The following is a 25,367-nucleotide window of genomic DNA, read 5'->3' on the forward strand; positions in this document are numbered from 1 at the left end:
GCCCTCAGTGAGTGTGTCCCGGCAGCTGCGGGAGCGCAGCCAATCCCTGGGAAGGAGGGCGTGGCTAGCTCGGCCCCGTGAATCCCTCCGCTCGTGCTCGGGGTGCTGAGGCAGAGGGAGCCGCCATTTTGGATGCTGATCCGTGGTTTCGAAGTCGGTCTCTCTTGTTTTCACGCCTGGATTTCGTCAGGTAAGTGTGGCACCCTCAGCATCAAGGGTTTTCTTCGTCGTCTTCGCTGTACGCTCGGGATTTAGCAGTCCCCAGCCAGCGCTCGGGGCTGGGGTTCGGACGACCCCGGAGGGGGCAGCTGAGGAGAAAGGGAAGGATCTTGGAAGTGGGGGTCAGGCCAGAGGTCAGGCCCGAGGGGCTGCGGGGCAGGAGGCGGCCCCAGGTGGAGGGATGAGGGTGTGGCGGGGCCGGGAGCTGCTTGAATACCACTGGTCCTGGATACTGGAAACCGCCAAACTTTCCTGTTGTTCTCCCAGCTCCGAGGCGTCTCTTCCCCGGGGCGGAAACGCCGCGGCCCCGGCCTCGGCCTGGGCTCTTTGGCTGTACCCCTCCCCCGTCCCTCTTTCCAGGGAGACTTTAGGAAGGGTAGGTGTCTGCAGTGCCGGGGATCGCCTCCGAGTCCGGGCAGTCTCCGCCGAGCGGGGCGGCCTCCTGGGCTTGTCTCTGGGGGGCCCAGACTTGGGCCCTCTTTGGCCGGAGGAAATGACCGTTTCTTCCGCTGAACCAAGCAGCGGCTTCTGCCCTTCTTCCCCTTTCTCACACCCCCTACGTGTGTGATGAGAGACTCTCGGGGGAGCCTGCGGCCCTATCTTTGCCCCTCTCCTCTTTGTGTTCTCAGCGCTCCTCTTCCGGGGTGCTGGAGGTGAGGTGAGCACTCGGAACTCACCAGTATGAACTTTAGCGGGGGTCCGGACCCAAGAGCATCCGTTTCATAATTAGGTAATGGGCCTGTAGGACAATCACGAAAGACAGCCACCTGCGCTGTGCGTAGTAGTAAACTGAAAGTCTGGTCTTAAACAGCTCTTTTGGAGAGTTGTAATTTTTAAAATGGTGATGTCTTTTAACTTTTTATTATGGAAAATTTCAGACAGACGAAAGTAAAGAATACAATGAATTCCCTCTTCATCTAGTTTCAGAAACCATCGGCTCATGGCCAGTCTTGTTTTATCTATACTCCTCCATGTGTCTGTATTTTTTTTAATGTAATAAAATAGTTTATCTTCCCTGCCCCCAAGTAGAAGCCATTTGGCTCTCGTATCTACAAACCGGTAGTTCTTTGGAAACTTGGTTTTTACAGCTTCTTCAGAACCACATCTTTTGGCATAGGAGGACTTGATATAGTCATTAGAAGACAAAAGTGTTTTGAAATGTTTGTGTTACATTTTTAAACCATCCAGTTTCTTAAGTCTTATTATTTTTAGCACATTGACTACCACACTAGAAAAAAATTTTTTTCGCTGGGGCCACGGTGTTTTATTAAAACAAAAGGATCCCTTCTAATTTGTTATTTTTTATTGTTTTCTGTGGGTAACTTATGTGCAACACAATCCACGTTTTTAGAATTAAATCGTCAGTGTTAATTGTAACAATAAGAACATCAACAAGATGTTCACTAACCAACTGCAGGTTTTGCTTCAGGTGTCCCAGGGCTCAAAACTAGCCTAAGTTAAATACAACTCACTTGGCAGTCAATATGTTAAAATAGTGTTATTATTTTGTCCAAATAATTTTTGGTTCTCCTTCTCTATCTTCCTGTGCTTCTTTCTGGCTTCTCAATGATTAGGAGCTCCAGAATCCCCAAGTCCAGTCAATTTAAGCTCTTATATTTTAAACTAATCAGAATCAAGTCCCAATTAAATCTAGCCTATTGTGATCTTAAAATACAGCTGGAAGACAGAAAGTGTAGTCTGAAGAAATCATTTCAGATACAGGAAAAGTAATATGCACATGAATACTTACTTCAGCATTGTTTATATACTATAAATGTTGGGGAATTAAGAAAATTATTACTCAGTGGAATATTAGGTAGCCATATTTTAAGGTTTTTAGACTGTAACATGATAGGATGCTAGGTGATAGAAGAATTCTATAGTGTTTGTAGTCCATGAGTACAGCTTTATAACAATATGCCTTAAGAAAAACTCTTGGTAAAAGTATACTGTAGGCTGGGCACGGTGGCTCACGCCTGTAATCCTAGCACTCTGGGAGGCCGAGGCGGGCGGATTGTTTGAGCTCAGGAGTTCGAAACCAGCCTGAGCAAGAGCGAGACCCCGTCTCTACTAAAAATAGAAAGAAATTAATCGGACAACTAAAAATATATAGAAAAAATTAGCCGGGCATGGTGGCACATGCCTGTAGTCCCAGCTACCTGGGAGGCTAAGGCAGGAGGATCGCTTGAGCCCAGGAGTTTGAGGTTGCTGTGAGCTAGGATGACGCCACAGCACTCTACCCTGGGCAACACAGTGAGACTCTGTCAAAAAAAAAAAAAAAAAAAAATATATACTGTAATGTTTTTGTATTTACTTTGTCGAGAAACAAATTAAAGTATTATACTTTCATATTTATAGCTTCTTCCAGAAAACTTTGGTCTCTGAATTCTGAAGCCTGCACTTTCTTGTGAATTATACATGATGCTGCTGGTCTTAGAGTCTTTTATTAAATTTTCACTCTTGGTAAGCTTGGTCAGTGAAGATTTGATTATGTTTATAGTGTGAAAATATAGTTAACTTTGGGGCAGCCTGTACATGAAATGCTTTTAAGGGGATTGGACTATATTATGTTGGAAATGCCTTGTAGCTCCACATTATGTTTCTACTTTTATATCACATTTTCATAATTACAATACAGTGGTCATACCTGAATCTGTAGAAATCACTTATTTTATAAGAAAAAGTGTTCAGAATAAATAAAACAATACATTTCAAACAGTCAAGTTTTTGTACATATTGCAAAGTATCTCTGTTGCCACTACTGACACTGCTCTGTCCCCTCCCCACGTAGTACTTTTGGAGCCACAGACTAAAGCTTGTCCCTTATGATGTCTTCTGCTTCTTTTTATTTATTTATTTATTTTTGCCAGTTTTAGCTACTTTGGCTAGAGCTCTCAGGATCACTACGTCTGGGCAACTTCGCTAGTTTGGGCAGCAGTTCTCTGACTCCTTTCTTCCCCTAAATAACCTGAGAGGAAGGACTCCTTCCATGGTTTTACACTTTCCTTTATTCACGATGGAGAGATTATCTAGCTCCAGAAGGCTCAGGGAGCTGAGTGATAAAAGAGGGACTAGGTGGGATTGTTGTGTCAGCATTAAGGATTGGAGTAAAGTGAGGAACTGGAAAGAGCCAAGAGGTAAGGCTGCCAACCTGTGTGACAGTAATAAAAATACTGGTGTTACACTGATAAAAACAGTGTATTTTAGTATTTAAATAAGCAGAATACTGAGAATTATTAGTATTGCAGTCACTAGTTTATAATCCTCTAACAGGGTAAGTGACATAAAAACAACTGTAAGACAAGGTATAAGACAACTTACAGTTGTTTGTATGTCACTTACCCCTGTTAGATTGTGAAATCCTTGAAGGCTAGAGTCAGCTATCATGTAAATGTCTCGTCTACAGCTGGAAAGCACAGTGGTAGAATAGCACTCAACAAGTGTTTGTTGTGTGAATGAATGATAGTGAAGATGTTGAGGCATGGAGTGATTTTAGAATAACCTCTGAATGACAGAAAGAATTTTAAATTAGGTATTGGACAATATTAGTATGTGGTATATATAAAATGTATTCACATATACATAAATTTGTTTATGTATTTGTACAAACAGTAACTGTTGACCAGAACATTGTAACATTTCCGATACTGATAATTTGTTTTCCTTTTTCTTTCTTTGTCAGTTTGTTATATAGGTTTATCAATTTTTAAAAGCTTTTCGAAAAACCAGTATTTGGTTTCCTTGATTTATCTCTATTTTTCTTTAGTTTCATTGATTTTTGTCTTGTTTCCCTCTACTTGCTTTGGGTTAATTTTACTCTTTTTCTGGTTTCTTAAGGTAGAAGCTTAGGTTACTAATTTGAGACTTTTCTTCTTTTGCCAATAAAAGCTTTAGTGTTGTAAATTTCTCTCTAAGCACTGCCTTAGCTACATCTCACAAATTGTTGTATTTTCATTTTCTTTCAGTTCAATCCTTTTTAAAAAAAGATTTTCTCTTTGACCCATGGATTATTTAGAAATGTATTGTTTAATTTCCACATGTTTGGAGATTTTTTTTCCCTTCTCTTTTTTTTTTTTTTTTTGAGACAGGTTCTTGCTCTGTCACCCAGGCTGGAGTGCAGTGGTATCATCATAACTCACTGAAACCTCAAACTCCTGGGCTTAGCCCTCCCTCCTCCAGCCTCAACCTCCTGAGTAGCTGGGACTACAGGCACTTGCCACCATGCCTGGCTAATTTTTCTATGTTTTGTAGGGACCAGTTGTCTCTCTCTTACTGAGGCTGGTGTTGAACTCCTGACCTCAAGCAATCCTCCTGCGTCAGCCTCTGAAAGTACTAAGATTATAGCTGTGAACCTTCACACCCAGCCTGGGAGATTTTCTGTTATTGATTTCTAGTTTAATTCCATTATGATTAAAGAATTTTCTTCATGTGACTTCAGTTTTATTTAATTTGTTAAGGTGACAACCCTGGATTTGGTCTGCATTCATGAATGTTCAATGTGCACTGCTGGGTTGGGTGGAGCGTTCTATAAATGTCAATGAGATGCAATCTGTTTTTCTATAACTTTGCTGATATTTTGTTTGCTAGATTGTTCAATTAATGAGGGAGGTATGTTGAAGTCTCCAACTGTAATTAGATTTTATATTTCTTTACTCCTGTCAGTTTTTGTTTCAGTATTTTGAAGCTCTATTGTTGGATGCATTCACAGTTAGGATTGTTATATTTTCTTGGTGAATTCACCCTTGTATCATTATGTGACGTTTTTCTGTATCCCTGATTTTCCTTGCTTTGAAGTCTCTTTTGATGATGTAGCTTCTTTCTTTTTTTTTTTGTTTTGATACAGAGTCTTGCTTTGTGGTCCTGGGTAGAGTGCAGTGGCATCATCATAGCTCACTGCAACCTCAAACTCCTGGGCTAAAACAATCCTCCTGCCTCAGCCTCCCAAGTAGCTGGGACTACAGACACACACACCCATGCCGGACTAGTTTTTCTATTTTTAGTAGAGATGGAGTCTCACTCTTGTGCAGGCTGGTCTCAAACTCCTGAGCTCCTGCCACCTCGGCCTCCCAGAGTGCTAGGATTACTTATAGACTTGAGCTACCACACCTGGTCCCAACTTTTCTTTTGATTAGGGTTTACATATATACCTTTACTGATAGTTTAGAGATTTGAGAATACTGCTAGAGAGATACTTTACTTTTAACCTACGTGTATTATTATATTTGAAGTTCCTTGTTGACAATATATAGTTGGAAAAGTTTTTGGTCCATTCTAATGGTATCTGTCTTTTAATTGTGTTTGTACCATTTACATTTAATTATTTATGTAATTATTGAATGTTCAAATTAAGGTCTACCATTATTTGTTTCGTTTGTTCCCTGGTTTTCATTTTTGTTTGTTTTTCTAGCTTTTGGGTTATTAGAACACTTTTTAGTATTCTAGTTTAAAATCTATTCAGTCTACTTAGAGTCAGTATTTTTCTCTTGGACTGTAGAAACCTACATCATATGTATGTCTCTTTTCCCTCCCCCCTACTTATCCCATTATGTCGTGGTTATCTTACTATTATATCTACATTTTTTTTTTTGAGATAGTCTCACTGTGTTGCTCCTGCTAGAGCGCTGTGGCATCAGCCTAACTCACAGCAACCTCAAACTCCTGGGCTCAAGCAATCTTTCTGCCTCAGCCTCCCGAGTAGCTGGGACTACAGGCATGCGCCACCATGCCCAGCTAATTTTTTCTATATATTTTTAGTTGTCTGATTAATTTCTTAATATTTTTAGTAGAGACAGGGTCTCGCTCTTGCTCAGGCTGGTTTCGAACTCCTGAGCTCAAACAATCGCCTGCTTCGGCCTCCCAGAGTGCTAGGATTACAGGCGTGAGCCACCACGCCTGGCCATATATCTACATATATTGAAAACTCCATCAGATAGGGTTATTGGTTTTGCTGTCAAACATATTATACAAGACTTTTTTTTTTTTTTGAGACAGGGTCTCATGCTGTGTCAGGGCTAGTGTGCATGGCATCATGATAGCTCATTGCAACTTAAAACTCCAGGGCTCAAGCAATTTTCCTGCCTCACCATCCCAAGTAGCTGGGACTACAGGTGTATACCACATGACACCTGGCTAATTTTTCTATTTTTAGTGCAGACAGGGTCTCACTCTTGCTCAGGCTGGTCTCAAACTCCTGAGCTCAAGCAATCCTCCCACCTCTGCCTCCTAGAGTGCTAGGATTACAGGTGTGAGCCACAGTGCCCAGCCTTTTATGAGACTTGAGTAGGGTCATTTATACCCAGATATTCACAATTTCTGTAACTTGTTTATTCCTAATGTTCCAAGTTTCCTTCTAATATCACTTCCTTTCAGCTTTAAAAATGTCTTTTAGCAATTCTTTTAGAGCAGGTGTGCTGGTGACAAATTCTCTTACTAGTTTTCCCTCATCTGCGTATGACTTTATTTCACCTTTATTTCTAAGGGATATTTTCACTGGATATAGAATGTTAGATTGACCTTTCTTTTCTTTCAGCACTTTAAAAGTGTTGTTCCTCTTTCTTTTGGTCTTCCTGCTTTTTGATGTGAAATCCACTGTCATTTGAACAGGTCCCCTAGCGGTAATGCACTGTTTTTCTCTGGCTGGCTGCTTTCAGTATTTTAAAAATTTGTCTCTGGTTTTCAGTAGTTTGATTATGATGAATCTGGGCATGAATTTCATTGGGTTTTGTCCGATTGGAGTTGTTGAGCTTTTTGAGTCTATAGATTTAGATATTTTGCCAAATTTGGAATGTTTTCAGCCAGTATTTTTTCCAAGTATTTTTTTTTTGGGGTACTGCACTCTTTTATCCTTATGGGACTTGATGACACAATTGTTAGACCCTTTGCTATTGTCCCACAGATCTCTAAGGCTTTGTTCACTTTTTTTCAGTTTCAGATTGGTTACATTCTGTTGTTTGCTGCTGTCCCACAGATCTCTAAGACTTTGTTCAATATTTTCAATGTTTTTTCTCTCTATTTTTCATATTGGATACTTTCTATTGATTTATCTTCAAGAGCACTGGCTCTTTCCTGTTATTTCCTACTCTGCTATTGATCCCATACAGTGAATTTCTTACTTTGGTTATTCTTACATTTTTCAGTTCTAAGATTTCTTTCTTTCTTTTCTTTTTTTTTTTTTTTAGAGAGACAGGGTCTCATTCTGTGGCCCAGGCTGGAGTGCAGTGGCACAATCAACAGCTGACTGTAACCTTGAATTCCAGGGTTCAAGCAATCCTCTTGCCTTAGCCTCCCGAGTAGCTGGGACTATGGGTGCACACTACCATGCCAGCCTAGTTCTAAGATTTCTGTTTGTTTCTTCTTTATGGCTTTCATTTCTTTACTTTTTATATTTCCATTCAAGAATACTCTCCCTCACTTGTTGCAGTATTTTCCCATAGTAGCTGCTTTAAAGTCTTTGTCAGTTAATTCCAGCATCTGTGTTGTCTCAGATTAATGTGTGCTGATTATTTTTTCCCATGTGAGTTGGTATTTCACCCACTGTCTGTCCATACCAGAGGTCCCCTTTACAATTCCTCAAGCCAGGGCTAGAGACCTTCTCTTGATGCTCTGTGCTGATGTATGCTTCTGGGTTTCAGGCTGCTTTGCATTCAGACCAGGGATTATCAGAGGGAAAAAAAAGATAAACTCACTGCCAATTTATTAGTACTTGAAATTCTGTTCTTCATCCATCTGCTATTATTTACTTTTCAGAGTTTTCAAATAGTTGCTACATGCATTCTCTTCAGGTTTTATAGCTTTGTTCAGTGAGAGAGACACCAAACCCAGAAACCTCTTCCTGATTTTTTTTTTTTGCTTCTGTTTTTAAAGATTACCCATGTTACTTCAAGTATAGCTGTTTCAGTAATTCTGACTACTGCATAGTATTCTGTCTTAATGTTTCTTTCACATTTTATCTGTCCTCTTGAAGTAGAAACTTAGCATTTTTCCACCTCCTTACTGCCATAAAATCCTCACACATGTGTCTTCATGGTCCTGTATACAAATTTCCTTGGTCGTATGTGTCTAGAAGTGGGATGGCTGTGTCTTAAGGTATATGCATACCTTTCATTAAAACATAAATTTCATTAAGTACTAGAAATTCGTTTCTAAAATGTTTATACCAACTTATACATTTATATTGGCCAATATTTGAAACCCTACTTCTGATTTTTGCCAGTCTGATAGATAAAATTTTATCTCTTTTTGTTAGCACATTAACTTGTAGGATTATGCACAAGCGTAAATGAAAATTTGAGAATAACTCCTCAGATTATTCTTCTCTTCAGAATGTTACTGTTGGCTTGGTGAGTTTGATTTATCCATGTTAAGCTGGAGTCATTGTCTACTAACGGCAAGATCTTTGTAGGCATATCCGAGAAAACTTTTTCTGACACTTTTTTAAACCTAATCTCCTTATTAATCATGTATGTATTGAATAATTTAACAGCAAATTGGATAATACTCCTTAGGATAACATCTTCCAGTGTCAGTGACTGCTGATAAGTAAGTCGTGTGTGGGAGTTGATTTAGTTTTTTTTTTTTCCTCTTCTGAGACAGAGTCTGACTCTGTTGCCCTTAGTAGAGTGCCATGGCGTCAGCAGCCTCAAACTCCTGGGCTCAGCCTCCCGAATAGCTGGGACTACAGACACGCACCACCAAACCCGGATAATTATTTCCTACTTTTTAGTAGAGATAGGGTCTTGCTCTTGCTCAGGCTGGTCTCAGACTCTTGGGCTCAAGCAGTCCTCCTGCCTCACCCTCACTGAGTGCTAGGATTACAGGCATGAGCCACTGCGCCTGGCCTAGTTTTCTTTATAATTAAAAACCTTAATATACAGTCGTCCTTTCTTATCTCAGCTTTCGCTTTCTGTGGTTTCAGATACCTACGGTCAACTGTGGTTCAAAAATATTAAATGGAAAGTTCCAGAAATAAACAATTCATAAGTTTTAAGTTGTGTGCCATTCTGACTAGCGTGATGAAATCTTGTGCTGTCTGCCTGAGACATGAATCATCCCTTTGTCCAGCATATCCCCACTGTATATACTACTTGGCTGTTAGTCACTTAGTAGTCCTCTCTGTTATCAGATCAAAAAAACATAGTATTGTATATATACCATTTGGTACTATGTGTGGTTTTAGGCATCCCCTGGGGGTCTTGGATTGTTTACCCCACACAGATAAGGGAAGGGGGACTGCTGTAGTTCATAAGGGAAAGGGTAGTTACATAGAAAACATTCTTACCTAGATATACATGAATACATTTTTAGAAATATTCATCAATATAGAAGTATATAAGAGAAAATATTAAAGGTTCCCATTCAGCTCTCTTTTCCAGAGTTAACATTATTAAAATTTTGGTATGTATTTTTATAGGCCCCTTTCCCATGCATTTGTGTACGTGTATAAAGTGGTCTCATACTATGTATGCTATTTTTTGATGTGATTAAAAAAAAATCTTGGAGATCCTCCATTTCATATTCAAATATTTGAGTGCTTGCTATGTGCCAAAATGTTTTAGAATGCTACGTTACCTTTTGTTAAAAAGCTACTGCCAAGTAGTCCGTAAAATAGACACATCTTAATTATTTATTTATTTATTTATTTATTTTTGAGACAGAGTCTCACTCTGTTGCTGGAGTAGAGTGCCGTGGCATCAGCCTAGCTCAGAGCAACCTCAAACTCCTGGGCTGGAGCAATTCTACTGCCTCAGCCCCCTGAGTAGCTGGGACTACAGACATTAGCCACCATGCCCGGCTAATTTTTTCTGTATAGATTTTTAGTTGTCCAAATAATTTCTTTCTATTTTTAGTAGAGACGGGGTCTCGCTCTTGCTCAGGCTGGTCTGGAACTCCTGACCTTGAACGATCCACCCGCCTCGGCCTCCCAGAGTGCTAGGATTACAGGCGTGAGCCACCGCGCCCAGCCTAGACACATCTTAATTTTAATCAGTTCTTAATTGTTGGAATTTAGATTATTTCATTCCTCTCTGTATACCTGTGAATGGTTCTTCGGGGTAAACATTTAAGCTTGATAATTTGAAACAGTGCCCTTCAGAAAGGTTGTACCAGTTTACATTTTCAGCAGGAGTTTGAGAATGTACCTGTGTCCTCACATCATCATCATCTCCAAGTTTTATTAATCTCTCTTGCAGAGTTCCCACCAATATTGCTTACTTTTTAATTTTGCTTATGGTTGAAATCTTTTTTATACAAAATAATTTGTGTCTTCTTAAAAAGACCTATCTCCATTATAAAAATATTCCTTTATATTTATCCTATTACATTAATAGGTTTTTTAGCTCTTAAAAATTAAAAAAAATCTTTTAAAACTGTGGTTAAAAAAAAAAACACATGACAAAATTTGTCAGCTTAACCATTTTTAAGTGTACAGCTCAGTATGTTAAGTGTATTCACATTGTTGCACAACAGATCTCCAAAACTTTTTCATCTTGCAAAACTGAAACTCTATAACCATTAAACAACTCCCCATTTCTCCCTACCCCCAGACCCTGGCAACCACCATTCTACTTTGTTTCTATGATTGTGACTACCTTAGATACTTCACACAAGTGGAATCTTACAGTGTTTGTCTTTTTGTGACTTACCATAATGTCCTGAAAGTTCATCCACGTTGTAGCATGTGACACGATTTCCTTTCCTTTTTAAGGCTAATATTCTATTATATGTATATACCATGTTTTATTCATTCATCCCTTCCTGGACATTTGGGTTGCCTCTACCTGTTGGCTATTGTGAATAATGCTGCTAGGAACTATGGGTAGGCAAATATCTCTTTGAGATCCTGCTTTCAGTTCTTTTGGATATATACCCAGAATTTGGATTGCTGAATCATATGGTAGTTCTAATTTTAGTTTTTTGAGGAATCACCATACTGTTTTCCTTAGTGGTTTGCACCATTTTACAGATCCCATTAGCAGTGTACAAGGGTTCCAGTTCGTTCACATCCTTGCCAACACTCGTTATTTTCTGTGTGTGTGGTTGGTTTTTTTTTTTTTTTTTTGATAGTAGCCATCCTGATGAGTGTGAAGTGATCTCTCATTCTGGTTTTTATTTGCATTTCTTTAATGAGTAATGATACTGGCATCTTTTGATACGCTTTGTAGCCATTTGTATATTATCTGTGGAGAATTATCTATTGAAGTCCTTTGCCCATTTTTTAATTGGATTGTTTTGTTGTTGAGTTATAGGAATCTTTATATATTCTGGGTATTTTAGCTCTGTTACTAATCTGAAAATTTTTTGTCTGTATGATAGGCTGAATGATACTCTTGCATATATATTATACCATACTTGGTATGTACATACCAGCAGTGAGTTTTTTTTTTTTTAATTGTACTTACAGAACCTAGCACAGCTTCTGGTATATAGTAAATAGCTTAATAATTATTTGTTGAATGAAAGAATGAATAAAAAATTGCTGGGTTTAGGCTGGGTGTGGTGGCTCAGGTCTGTAATCTTAGCACTTTGGGAGGCCAAGGTGGGAGGATTGCTTAAAATCCAGCCTGAGAAAGAGAGAGAGACCCTGTCTCTACAAAAAATAGAAAAGTTAGTCAGACGTGGTGGTGTTGCATGCCCGGAATCCCAACTACTTGGGAGGCTGAGGCAGGAAGATTGTTTTAGCCTAAAAGTTTGAGGTTGCAGTGAGCTATGATGACGCCACTGCATTCTAGGCGTGGTGACAGAGCGAAACCCTGTCTCAAAAAAGAAAAAAAGAAATGAAATTACTTGGTTTATTTTTATAGGAAAACAATGTTATGTTACTTTTTAGAAATAAGATTCCTAAGGGCTGGCTTAAGGACTAATCTCAATTGTGCATTTTCCCTGTTCCATGTAATTTAGTACAATTATTTATCCAGTGTTCTTTAGAGTCTTAGGGCTGGAAGGGACTTTAGAGATTATATTGCAAGAACTTAAAATATGTTCACTCTACCTTATTATTGTAGAAAGAACATATAAATACACAATCTTTGTAGACAATTCATGTACCTTCAATTTTCTGGTCTAGTTAGCTGATGTCTTACTACATGTAAATCTGGAGCTGCTTTGGTAGGTCTAGGTCTCAGCTTCTTTGGGCTTGTGTAAATATAGTCTTTGTGATGAATATCTTGTTTTCTTCTTGAGAGCTGTATGCCATCCTTTTCCCTCTGATCCATGCCCCTGGAGGCTCACCCATGTCAACTGAGTGTATAGGACCTTTTGCTCAGTTCCAGTTGAGGGTAGTTGGGAGGTACCAGCAGAAGACCTGAGGGCTGGATATTTTTTCCCCTGCTCCTTCCCTTCAGGTTATTATAAGTTGTCTGCATGTCTCCACCAAAGACCATGACTCCTATCTGCTGGCCCTCTCTGAATAGCTACCTGGGTTCCACTTCCTCATCTTGCCCTTTTAGGCCTAAAGGTGTTAATGGGTCAAGGGCAATGCACTATCATTTGTTGGTTTCTCTAAATCATGTCTATACCTTTGTAAATACTCTCTTTAATAAATTTTCCTCAAATTGCCAGATTGTGGGTGCCATCTGTTTCCAGCTGCAACCCTGATTGTTAGAGTCCCTGAAAGGGCCCTATGATTTTGCTTTACTTTTATAGGTTTGAGTAAATAAATGTTAGTGAATCTTAAGTCTTCTACAGTAGACTTCTGTAAACTTCTCTGCCTCAAACATCTCCAGCCAAAAGATTTACAGTGAAATATAGATAACTGTGCACACTTCAATATTTTCAACTTCATTGATAGGGCTTGATTGGTTTCTATTTGCAGCATAAAACTTTTAAGTTCCTTTTTCAGAGAATTTTAGCGCTTCTTCAAAGTCTCTATTATTCTTGTGACTTTTGGAATCTTTTCTTTTTCAGGATGTTTAAGTATGGTCCCAAACTCACATTGGTGGATGCTGACCATCTTAGGGAAATATGCGAAATAGAGAAAGATGTCTTTATATCCTCCTGAGTTCCTTCACGTTACTAAAGCCACTCCTTTGTTACTTGTCTCTTTCGTTTGTGTCTTTCAGTGTCTAATTCTTTTGAGATACCTATTCTAATAAGTCAATTTTGATTGTTAACATTTTTTGATGACTTAATGTTTTGCTTTTCTAAAGGAGCAAATAAATTTATATTGTTCTTTTTTTTTTTTTTATAGAAATTCCAAATTAAATGCTTTCAGAGGTAGATTTGGATTTAGCATTAGCTTTAGGGTTAGTCCAGAGTCCTTGGATGTGAAAAAGGTTCACATATAGGAATGGCTAAATTTTTTTAAGTCTAGTCTTCGTCCGCGCATATGTGCTTTTTTGGAATTTGAGGTCGTATTTCATATATATATATATATATATATATATATGTAGTCATAACTTTTTAAACTGTATGTCATTGTATCATTAATATATCCTCATGTCAGTAAATGCTTTTTAAAAATATTCTAGTGGCTATGAAAAGTTATATACTATAATTTATTTAACTAATAAACAATATTAGTTCATTATACAGTTTATTCTAATTTTTTGGTCTTAAAATGTGATAAATATTTTCATGTAAAAATATGTGCATGAAGCTCTCTTCCTTAAGTTAATTTCTTAGGAGTGGAATTACTAGGTCTAAATACATACATATTTTTTTGTTTGTTTACTTTAGAGACAGAGTCTTACTCTGTTGCCCAGGCTGGAATGCACTGGCACAATCATAGCTCACTGCATCCTCAAACTCCTGGGCTCCGGTGATCCCTCTTTCTCGGTCTCGCATAGTTAGGACTGTAGGTACTTGACACCATGTCTGGCTAATTTTTAAAATTTTTTGTAGAGACAGAATCTCACTGTGTTGCCTAGGTTGATCTAGAACTCCTGGGGCAAGTGATCCTCCTGCCTTGGTCTCCCGAAGTGCTAGAATTATAGGCATGAGACATCACACCTGGCCTAAAAATGTATATGTTTTTAAACATCTTGAAAATATTTAAAATATAGACATGACGAAAGTTTTGTCTGCAGGCGTTGACACATCACAAAATTGATGATTATATACCCCAACATAGACTACTGAAGAACCACACAGAAATCTTGACATTTTTATGTCATAACTTGTGACTGTGTTAGACCCTCAATTTTGTTATCTTTTATCTTTGAGACAATTTCCAAGCAAGAAGCTAAAGAGGTCAAATCCCCTTATAATAAGTCTAGAATACCATTTATTTCTTTGTGTCACTGACTACAGTTGTTACTGCACAATAAGTTTCTCCAAGTGTGAACTCCATGAGTAATAACCCTGTATGCTTTTCCTTACTAGTGTATCTCCAGTGCCTGTTACAGTGTAGAAGGCATTCAGTAAATATTTGTCAGAAAGGATTTAAAAAACATATTGTATTATGATATATAGTGCTGAAAATGATACAGTAGTGTATGATTAAGATTGTTTACTTGGGTTTTGAATTCAGATACACTTAGGTTTTATTCTTAGCTCTACCATTTAGTTGCTGACTGATCTTGGGCAAGTGCCTGGTAGAATAAATGATAGTAGTATTTATGGTTTTTCTGACTGCCTTCTCACTTCACATCCATTTCTGTTATGAATGCCTTGAGAACAAGGATACTTTCTGGATCTAGCTAGCACCAGAACCTACTGCAGTGCTTGACATCTTATAAAATTGTTGAATTGAAGTCTTGAAGTTATTATGAGAGGCACATTGTGGCATAAACTATGGTTAATCCCATACTTCAACTGTACTGAACTTGTGTCTCTCAGAAAGCTCCATGTTCTCTCTAGTACCTTGGTTTTTGCACACACCACTCCCTCTTTCTGGGATATTTATACCCAGGTCTATACAAATATCTTGTTTGTCCTTAGGATTCAGCTTAGGCTTTCCCTTCTTCTGGAGAACTTTCATCATCTCCCTTAACAGGTTCAGTGTCTTTTCTCTAGAATAGGTTTCTCAGTCTTGGCACCATTAACATTTTGGACTGGGTAGTTTTTTTGTTGTAGGTGCACTGTCCTGTTCATTGCAGGATGTTTGTCAGCATCCCAGGCCTCTGCCCACCAGATGCCAGTAGCATTCTCTGCACTTGCGAAAACGCAAAACGTCTCCAGTCATTGCCGAATGTCTTCTAGGGAGCAAAATCACTCCTGAATTAGAATTAGAATCTAGAATTAAAGTCCTTGTCCAATAAATTGTAGTTGTCGGATTTTCTTAGCTGTTTTTTTCAATAGAATGTAAGTTCCCTTGAGGACAGGGACTATACCATATTTATACTTTTTATCTCCAGCATCTAGCCAGTGTCTGACATACAGGTAATCAGTACATATTTGTTGAATGAATTGAACATAATTCAGGATAATGGACTCCAGATACCTCGTGACATACAAGCCTCATTTTAAACTGGGACTTGGGTTCATTTTTAAATGTAACATAAAGGCTTCTGGAGGCAATTTCACAAAAGGAAAATAAACCTGATGTTTCTATTAGTAGTTTATTCACAAGTAGACAAGTACTATTCCTATTGTCTTCTTACATTGGATCTCTTTTGATTTGTATGTTTTTTCAGTTACTTTGTTAGACCTAGCTTTTGTTTGGATATTATGTATTTTGAAGATTGAGTCCACGGTTGAGTGAAATTGAAATTGTGCTGTCTTGAAATAGAATGCACAGTGGGCAGTGGTAAACCCTGAAGTCTTGTGGGTAGAGGAAGGATAGTTTTGTTGACTGCAACTTTGCTGTTCAACGAAATTCTTGGTAAATAGCCTTTTGTTGTAGAATTTTGTAGAGCATTTTTTCCCCCTTGGGCTTTTCACCCCTTTGTATAATGCTGTACATGAGTAGATGATAATGATGTTTCTGTGACGTTGGGCAGTACCTTTTTCCCAAAGGCTGAGATTTAGTAGCAGGATTTGAGAAATTAAGAAGATAAGAATATATTTGGTTTTGGATGTAAATTTGATTATCTTTTCCCATCACCACCTTGATTGAGAGTTTTGGGAAGAAGCAGGAGGTGTTCCTGCTTCTTTGTCTTTTTATCACCCTAGTCCCATGCCAATACCTAGGTGCTCATTTCATCTATCACCAAGTTCTTTCAGCTGTGCCTTCAAAGTAGATTTCAAATCCAGTTGCTAAACCACCCTGGTCTAAGCTATTACTGTCTCTTGTCTGGACTGTAGTATTAGCCTTCCCATTGGTCTTCTTGCTTGCCATATTACTTTTCCCTGATCAGTTCTCTATACAACCACCAAAATGATTTGTAAAAAATGTGAATTAGATCATGTCATTTTCTTGAAAAACCAGTGGTTTATTGTGTCAAATAATTCACCTCTAAGTGGTGGTAGTTCCTGAAACAGTTTTGACTTGAAAATAGTCATTGTGCTGCTTCTTTTTCCAGGAGGAACAGCACAACATGCTGGGCTCTGGATTTAAAGCTGAGCGTTTACGAGTCAATTTGAGATTAGTCATAAATCGTCTTAAACTATTGGAGAAAAAAAAAAGTGAGTAGCACATGATTGCTCTACCTTTTCTTCCCCAAAATATATCAGTGGGTCCCAGCACCATGGTACTAGAGCTTTTAGGCCAGTACTGTGAAGTCTAAGGGATCTCATGTTTTGAACTTTTGATGCATTTCTGCCTTCTGTAACTAGTTAGACTGAATCACTTTGTTGCAGGGAAAGGGATATAGTCTTGTTGTGGAATAGGTAACATTACTCATAAGTTGGAGATGTCAAGCCACAGGAACTATATTCTTACCTAGACAAAGCAACAAGTTCTAGAGTAGATGGGATGGAACTAGATTTCCTAAGGTAGAGTGTGCTGGGATATAGTAGAAACACCTAGTTCTCTGTTGGGATGGAAATCAGCTCGCAAACCAGGTGCCAGTGCACTACTGCTGTGTGACTGGAGTGGAATTTGTGCCTTAGCGGAACTGGCTCAGAAAGCAAGGAAAGAGATTGCTGACTATCTGGCTGCTGGGAAAGATGAACGAGCTCGGATCCGCGTGGAGCACATTATCCGTGAAGACTACCTCGTGGAAGCCATGGAGATCCTGGAGTTATACTGTGACCTGCTGCTGGCTCGGTTCGGCCTCATCCAGTCTATGAAGTAAGATATTTTGATTCAAAGACCTAAATCACTTCTGGAATTTGAGAAGGGAGTAATACTGATCTCTTCCTACTAAGGGATTATTTCACATACCCAAGGATGTTTTTCCTACCACTTGTCTTGAAGGTCTAATCTCAGTGCAGTTATCTGTTGAAAAGAAAATATAGAATTTGAAATTGAGTTTGAGTCTGGCTCAGCCTGTAACCTGTGGCCTTGGGCTTGTTGCCTAGTTGAATTTCCCTAAAAGAAAAATAGGGTAATGAAAATGGCTAGAAGCCTCGAGTTACTGTGAGAATCCAGTGAGATTGTTGAAATAGCTTTAGAGGCTAGCAAATATATGATACAAAAGCCAGGGTTTTGTTGATTTTGCATGTTAAGTTATATTAATTTTTTCCTTGATTAGGGAGCTAGATTCTGGTCTGGCTGAATCTGTGTCTACACTGATATGGGCTGCTCCTCGACTCCAGTCTGAAGTGGCTGAGTTGAAAATAGTGAGTACAACCAGTTTCAGTGCTGTTTGTAGCTTTTCATGTTGTGAGAGAGGTTGGTTAATGTAAGTTACTTCTGCTCATTTGACCAGGTATTTTGTATCCTTCTCATGGTTTTGAAACAGCTTTGTAAATTTCTTTTTCCTTTTCAGGCCTCAGATCATAGAACAGTATTATACAAACTTGAATAATTTTTTAACGAACAAAGTTTTGTGTATCTCTAGTTTTGTCTTAAATTATTTTTATTATTATGTTATTTATACAAATAGAAAAGTTCTTACACAATTGTAAACTAGCAAAGTTAAAATAACAGTAATTTAAGGTGACAGATGTTTTGCTCTGTTTGTTAATGCCACAACTATTTATTGAGTGGTTGCTGTGAGCTAGGTGAGTGCTGAGGGTAACAGTGGTGAGTAAAGTGTGGCAGCAGCCATGGTGCTGTAGCTTAAAGTCCAGTGGAAGAGATGGACGTTAACCAGAAAATTGCACATCACGGCATGGGTGTGATACTGACTGAGAGGATGTAAACTCAGTTGAGTTGTTTTCTATTTTCTGCATCTTTGCCTTTTTGTTTTATTTTCTAGGAGTTTGTCTCAGTCTTATCTCCTACCCCATCTGTTGAGATTTCTTTGTCTTCTATATGTTTTTATTTTTCAAGAGCTGTTTTTAATTTTTTGAATATTTTTTATAATCTATTTTTTTTGTTTTTGGAGATTGGCTCTCACTATGTTGCCCAGGCTGGTCTTGAACTCCTGGGCTCAAGCGATCCTCCCTCTTTAGCCTCCCAAGTAGCTGGGACTACAGGCACCATAGTCTATTGCTTTTGTTTCATGCCTTCTAACTTTCTGAGGATATTAATTATGGTTTCTTTTTAACTTTTTTTTCTTTCTGTCATGTTTGTTTCCTTCAAATTCTTTTTTTTTATTTCTTAATTTTAGACTCTGTTTTATAGTAGAGGCTTTTCCAAAGGTTTGGTGGTCCTTGGCTGTCGGTTTACATTTGAGAGAGAGGCCCCGAAAAACAGATTGGAACCTGTGTGTGAGCATGAATGGGGTTAACTGTCAGATGCCCTCATTATTGAGTGAGCTAGCTAAGCCCTTTCTTGGGGGAATTCCAGACTGTCAGAAACTAGTTTTCTTTCTTTGGGTTGGTCATTTTCCCTAGAGGAATCCTCCTATCTTCTACCTGGAGGGTATAAGCTGGCTGCCAGTGTTTCTGAGAGCGCAGTGAAGAAGGAAGCCAAAAGTCTCACTGTTTGACATGTAGACTTACACTTAATTCTCCTGTTGTCAGTAAGTATCTCTGCTCTCTCCTGTGTGTGGAGTCCGGAGTCCAGAGTCCCTCTGATTTTGCTTCCCCAGAGCATAAACCTCCTATTTTCTGCTAGGGTAGGGAGGGTAGTCTTTGAGTTATGTGGACAGAGAAAGGGGAGAGTAAAGGCAGCTGCTTCTTATACAGACTTTTAATTTCAATCTCATTTTTAGTCTCTCCTATACTCTTCCTTTAAAAATAATCTCATAGTGGAAAAGGCTTATATGTCACAAAACCCAAAGCCATAAACAAAGAATGATAAATTAATAAGTAAAAGTGAAATAGTCTCTGTATAGTGCAAAGCAAAACAAAAATCACAGGTCAAAAGACAAATGACATTTATATCATAGGTACCAGGTACCCCTGAAAGTCTACATATGGAACAGTAAGAACTCCCCCACTGGGCTCCCAGCATGTTGGGATCACTCTGGTTCAGTGTCACTGTCATCTCCTGCCCTGGACTATTACAGTAGCTTCTTTTTTTTTTTTTTTTTTTTTTTTGAGACAGAGTCTCACTCTCTTCTGGGGCGAGTGCCGTGGCGTCAGCCTAGCTCACAGCAGCCTCAAACTCCTGGGCTCAAGCAATCCTACTGTCTCAGCCTCCCGAGTAGCTGGGACCACAGGCACGCGCCACCATGCCCGGCTAATTTTTTCTACATATATTTTTAGCTGTCCAATTAATTTCTTTCCATTTTTTTGGTAGAGACGGGGTCTCGCTCTTGCTCAGGCTGGTCTTGAACTCCTGAGCTCAAACAATCCACCCGCCTCGGCCTCCCAGACTGCTAGGATTACAGGCATGAGCCACCGCGCCCAGCCTACAGTAGCTTCTTGAATATGCTTCTTAAACCCATTTTGACTTCCTTCAGTCTATTTACCATTCCATCAGAACCACCTGAAGGTTTTATTCAAAACACAGATCGAATCCTGTCACTACCTCTTGCTTGAAAGCCCATTAGTAGTTTTCCGTTGCTCTTGTGATTGAAACAAAACTTCTTAATATGGTCGACATGGCCCTGTATTGTGTGGTTCCCACCTGCCTTTCTTACTTAGTTCCCTACCACACTCCTCCCTCAGGCTCTGTACTAGAGGCTCCCTGCCTTTATTTCAGGCTTGAGGATTGGCCATGTCTTTTCTTTGCACGTGCTGTTTTCTTTTCCTGAAATCTTCTTTCTTCTTGAAGCATCATTTCCTTCAGAAAGCCATATACTTTTCCGATCACATCTGATTGTCCTGTTATAAGCTGGTGATAGCATGGTGTACCTTCCCCTTGGTAGCAGTTATCACAGCTGCAGTTGTACCTTTATTTGTGTGATTATTTCGTTAATGACTGTTTTCCCCAGAGACTATAAGATTCTATGAGTAGAAACAAATGTATTTGTTCATCATTATATTGCATGCCATCATACTTGTATAGTGTTAGGCACTTGGTTACTGTTAATTGGATGGATGGATAAACAAATAAGTGAATGAATGAATGAGTATCCCTTAAGGTTTTATAGACACCAGTTTTTTGGAAATCCTGTAATAGAAGCATGTTAACTATTGATAGAAGGAAGCTTGAAGCGGTCTGTAGGAATGGCTTCCATTTTTATTTACTATTCTTTTTTCTCTATAGGTTGCCGATCAGCTGTGTGCCAAGTATAGCAAGGAATATGGCAAGTTATGTAGGACCAATCAGATTGGAACTGTCAATGACAGGGTAATGAGCATACTTGGTAAAAATGAAGCAATGCATGGGTGGGAGCAGGTTATTTTATTGCTTGTGGTGATTTTAGTGGGTACCACTGTGTGAGTCAGTTAATCTAGGATTGCACATTTCATAGGGAGAGCTGTGTGACTGGTGGTGCAGTCAACTCCTTACCCCTGCCCAGCACCTCTAATTGCGATGCTGTCATTCCTGGCTTTTCCCCCATCCTTTGTGCCCTTGTGATTTGTGAAGGTAGGAAGTGAGGTGGGGAGAAGTGTGGATGAATTGAAATGTGGAAAGAAGCTATGTCAGTCTTTTACCAACACCTGGGTGATATGTAACTGGAGAATGCGAGGGAGAGACATGGGTGCTGTGACATGCCTTGTGTTTCTGAAAAAAAATCATGGAACTGCTCTGAACGCTTTTTTCCTCAACTTTACCTGTAAAATGAGAGGAACTAGGTTTAAATAGTGAGACAGGTTAGGATTAGGCTGGTTGATACAGATCCATCTTAACCATGGGTCTTTTACTTATAGCTAATGCACAAACTGAGTGTGGAAGCCCCACCCAAAATCCTGGTGGAGAGATACCTAATTGAAATTGCCAAGAATTACAACGTACCCTATGAGCCTGACTCTGTGGTCATGGTAAGTTTATCCTACAGTGCAAAGGCAAATGAGTTTCTAAATATGACCTTCTTTGAAAAAGTAACCATATTCTTTGTACTAACTTAAGTTTGTATATGTGCATTTAAGCCTGTGTTCATTTACTGCCTTTTTAAGTGACAATAAATATGCTACTCATATTTCTCAGAGTATACTTAAGAATCAGATTAGGTGAATAAATGCAAGCACTTTGAGAAGGTACAAACCTTGATACAAATATAAAATGCCATTATTATTGCTGCTTTTCAGTGAACGTCAAGAAATTGAGAATCCCCCCTATGGATAGCAAGAAATGTCCTTAGACCTAAACAGTTCCTAAAACACTTCTTGGGTGCCCACCACATGCCAGCTAGTGCACAGAAGGCTGGGAATACAGAAATATATAAAACAAGATCTCTGTCCTGAGACCTTACAGTATCAGGCGGTTAAATATGCAAACAATAATCATTAGCAGTTAAAGTCGATGGGGTGTGGTGGGTGCTTTGGTGTCCTGCTCAGTCACCCCCTTTAGTCCTAGTTGAGAATACTTCTGCAGGTCTATGCCAGCTCCAGAACTCACTGGAGAATTGGCTGAGGCCTTTCTTGTGACTACGGTGCAGTCCAACTTCTCCGACTAGCCTACTCTGCTTCCTTCACTTTCCTCACAGGTGTTCATCCCAAGAGCACTCTCCAGTAAACTTCCTTCATGCTAATCTCTATCTCAGAGTCTGTTTCCTGAGAAACCTGGCTTTGGACATGGATTAATGATAGAGGTTTCTCTCTTTTTCTCAGGCAGAAGCTCCTCCTGGGGTAGAGACAGATCTTATTGATGTTGGATTCACAGATGATGTGAAGAAAGGTGGCCCTGGAAGAGGAGGAGGAGGGGGCGGGTTCACAGCACCAGTTGGTGGACCTGATGGAACAGTGCCAATGCCCATGCCTATGCCCATGCCCATGCCATCTCCAAATACACCTTTCTCATATCCACTGCCAAAGGGACCAGTAAGTATACATATAAATAAGTGTGGATGTAAGCTTTATAAAATGGTACAGAGGATGACAAGTCAGCTCTGAATACACTCAGGAATTGTAGGTTGTCAGGAGCTGTTTAGCAGTATGAACATTTGCTATTAGCTTAGTGATCACATTGTGGAAAAACATAGCATTGGGATTCAGAGAAAGTCTTTTGGCTGAGGTTATAGGTAATGGAGTGGGAAAATCTAGAAAAATGGTGCTAGAAAAGCCCTTTTCATATAGGTTTACTTAATATCTTTGGGCCTTGTTGCAGTCATGCTAGCAGCTTTTCCCACAAATGAATAAACCACCACTTACTACCAGGCAGAAAAACCTCCTTTGTGGACAAGGAGGAGGTCATAGCTAGTATGGAAGTCTGATTAGAATTTTCCTTTGTAAACAATGAAGCACTTAAGTAATTTGAAGAATAGCTATTGGCTGTAGATCTTTAAAAATCTGGAATGCTTTCAATCACATGTGGTCCTTTTGGGCATGTGAACATATATATATTCAACATGAGGATATATATATATTTCTCCCTTCCCACACACAAACCTTAGAAATTGCAAATCGGGGGCAGTGTCTCTGATGTTGCCTTTCTCCTCTTGCAGTCGGATTTCAATGGATTGCCAGTGGGGACTTATCAGGCCTTTCCCAATATTCATCCACCTCAGATACCAGCAACTCCCCCATCGTATGAATCTGTAAGTGCCTGAGCGCCTCTTTTATAACCAACAGGAGAGAGAATCCCATGAAGAGAGCGCAAAATAATGACCACAGGGAAGGCGAAGTTTTAATCAACTCCTAGTACCGGCATTGCTGTTGCTTTGGGATTCTTGTGTTGCTTTAATGCTACCCTGGAAATAGGGAGTGGCGGTGATGGCAGCCTCATTGGTGGCAATGCTTTGTCTGTGCAATTAAGCCAGGAATCAGGAAGGAGCTGCAGATCTCTTAGAGTTGTAGTACCCTCTGAGGGTACTTACTTTTTATTTTTTTTAAACTAGCTAGGCAGAAAATCATGTTGAGCTGGTATAGTCTTGGTGCTAGAATATCATAATTATTAAAATAGTAACATTAAAAGTTCTCAACACTTATGTAAAGGAATAGTGACCATATTTTTGTCTTAAAAGAAGCATTTCGCAAATTTCAGCCTATAGCTTTGATTTCACATTTTAGTCTTGTAGTTAAAATTTGCTATTAATAGCTAGCACAGTAATGATGCCTTGAATTTTTAGTGGTTGTTAACAGTTTTGGTTCAGAATTAGATTTTTTTTCTGCCAGCCTTGTTTCCTCAGTATATGCCTTTTGACCAGTTTCCATCTGACACTTTACTGAGAAAACAAATTGGTATGGCGCTTGGTGTGTAAATTACTTATCTAGGAAAAATCTTCCTGTTCCTGAGCTTTCTGTTTTTTGATTTCATCTTTAGGTGATTTGTTTTACCTTGGGCCTGAGTTTTTCTTATGCTTTGGTCTTGCATGTGTCAAAGCATGACCCATAGCTGTTTCTAGGAATGAGGTAGAAGATCTTTATCAGTATTTGAGGACTTGGTTCTTACAGATGTATTCAGTGGTTTAGTGCTTTCTCTTTGCTTGGAAGGTGAAGGTATCATTAAAAAAAAAGTGTGGCCGGGCACGGTGGCTCACGCCTGTAATCCTAGCACTCTGGGAGGCCGAGGCGGGCGGATTGTTTGAGCTCAGGAGTTCGAAACCAGCCTGAGCATCTCTACTAAAAATAGAAAGAAATTAATCAGACAACTAAAAATACAACTAAAATATCCTGGGCATGGTGGCGCATGCCTGTAATCCCAGCTACTCGGGAGGCTGAGGCAGAAGGATTGCTTGAGCCCAGGAGTGTGAGGTTGCTGTGAGCTAGGCTGATGCCACGGCACTCACTCTAGCCTGGGCAAAAGAGTGAGACTCTGTCTCAAAAAAAAAAAAAAAGTGTCATGGTGTGGTAAGAATTTTCCTTTTCTCTGCTTGGCAGTTAAGAGTTCAACGTGGTATCTACCTGGTTGGAAGAAGTGGGGGGGAGGGGCAGTTCTTTGGAGCAGGTTCTGTTGCTTTTGGTGAGCACCTTAGCTCTTGGGAAACACAGGGGCTTATTAATACTCATACTTTCTCTAGTGATGCCATTGCTTTATCCTCTGACAACAATGTTTGTGTTTCAGGTTGATGACATTAATGCTGATAAGAATGTCTCTTCTACACAGATTGTTGGTGAGTGTGTCAGAAACCTTTCAGGTTTCTGAATCCTCTGTTTTGTCATTATTGTTCTTCCCCCAGAGACTGTTTCCACATCCATGGTATTGTACCCACATTTCCTATTCTCTTCCCAGAAGTAGTATGGCTAAAACAGAACTCAAGATTTCCTGCTTCCAAAGAGAAAAGATTTTCCTTGGTTCAAAAGAATTTCCCAAGTTCCCTGTTTCTGTCAGTGGTATCCCCTTTTTTCCGCCCCCAGGCAGATCTCACTTTATTGCCCAGGCTAGAAGTGCAGTGGCTCAGTGATAGCTCACTGTAGCCTTGACTCCTGGGCTCAAGCAATCTTCCTGCCTCAGCCTCTCTAGGAGGGAGGTGTGTACCACCATGCCTGCCTAAGTTTTTAAAATTTTTTTTATAGAGACAGGGTCTTGCTATACTGCCAGGCTGGTCTCAGACTCCTGGCTCAAGTGATGCACACCCCCACCCTCCCAGAAGTGCTGCGATTACAGGCATGAGCCACGCCTGGCATCACTATTCTTTTTGATCTTGTAAAGATCATCACGTTCAAGTTTTTTATTATTGTTTCTTCAGTTTCCATTGTGCCTGGAAATACAAAAAAACTTTTTAAAAATCAGGGCACTAGAGAGATGTTAAAAAGAGGTGAAAATAAGCACAGATCATAACAGTATAGCT

General features: G+C 39.4%; 1 protein-coding gene across 1 annotated transcript in view; it reads left to right on the forward strand.

Annotated features, from left to right (window-relative positions):
• Positions 1 to 25,367, forward strand: part of LOC105823346 (IST1 homolog) — a 27,769-nt gene continuing 2,402 nt past the window's right edge. The window contains exons 1-9 of the mRNA XM_012660512.1: positions 1 to 190; positions 16,617 to 16,719; positions 17,146 to 17,326; positions 17,730 to 17,817; positions 20,741 to 20,824; positions 21,349 to 21,459; positions 22,249 to 22,458; positions 23,082 to 23,174; positions 24,641 to 24,689. Of these exons, the coding sequence (XP_012515966.1) occupies positions 16,632 to 16,719; positions 17,146 to 17,326; positions 17,730 to 17,817; positions 20,741 to 20,824; positions 21,349 to 21,459; positions 22,249 to 22,458; positions 23,082 to 23,174; positions 24,641 to 24,689 (904 nt within the window). The 5' untranslated portion in view covers positions 1 to 190; positions 16,617 to 16,631. The remainder of the gene's footprint in view (positions 191 to 16,616; positions 16,720 to 17,145; positions 17,327 to 17,729; positions 17,818 to 20,740; positions 20,825 to 21,348; positions 21,460 to 22,248; positions 22,459 to 23,081; positions 23,175 to 24,640; positions 24,690 to 25,367) is intronic.

Source organism: Propithecus coquereli, unplaced genomic scaffold (genome assembly GCF_000956105.1).
Source record: "Propithecus coquereli isolate 6110/MARCELLA unplaced genomic scaffold, Pcoq_1.0 Scaffold67, whole genome shotgun sequence".
NCBI lineage: Eukaryota > Metazoa > Chordata > Mammalia > Primates > Indriidae > Propithecus > Propithecus coquereli.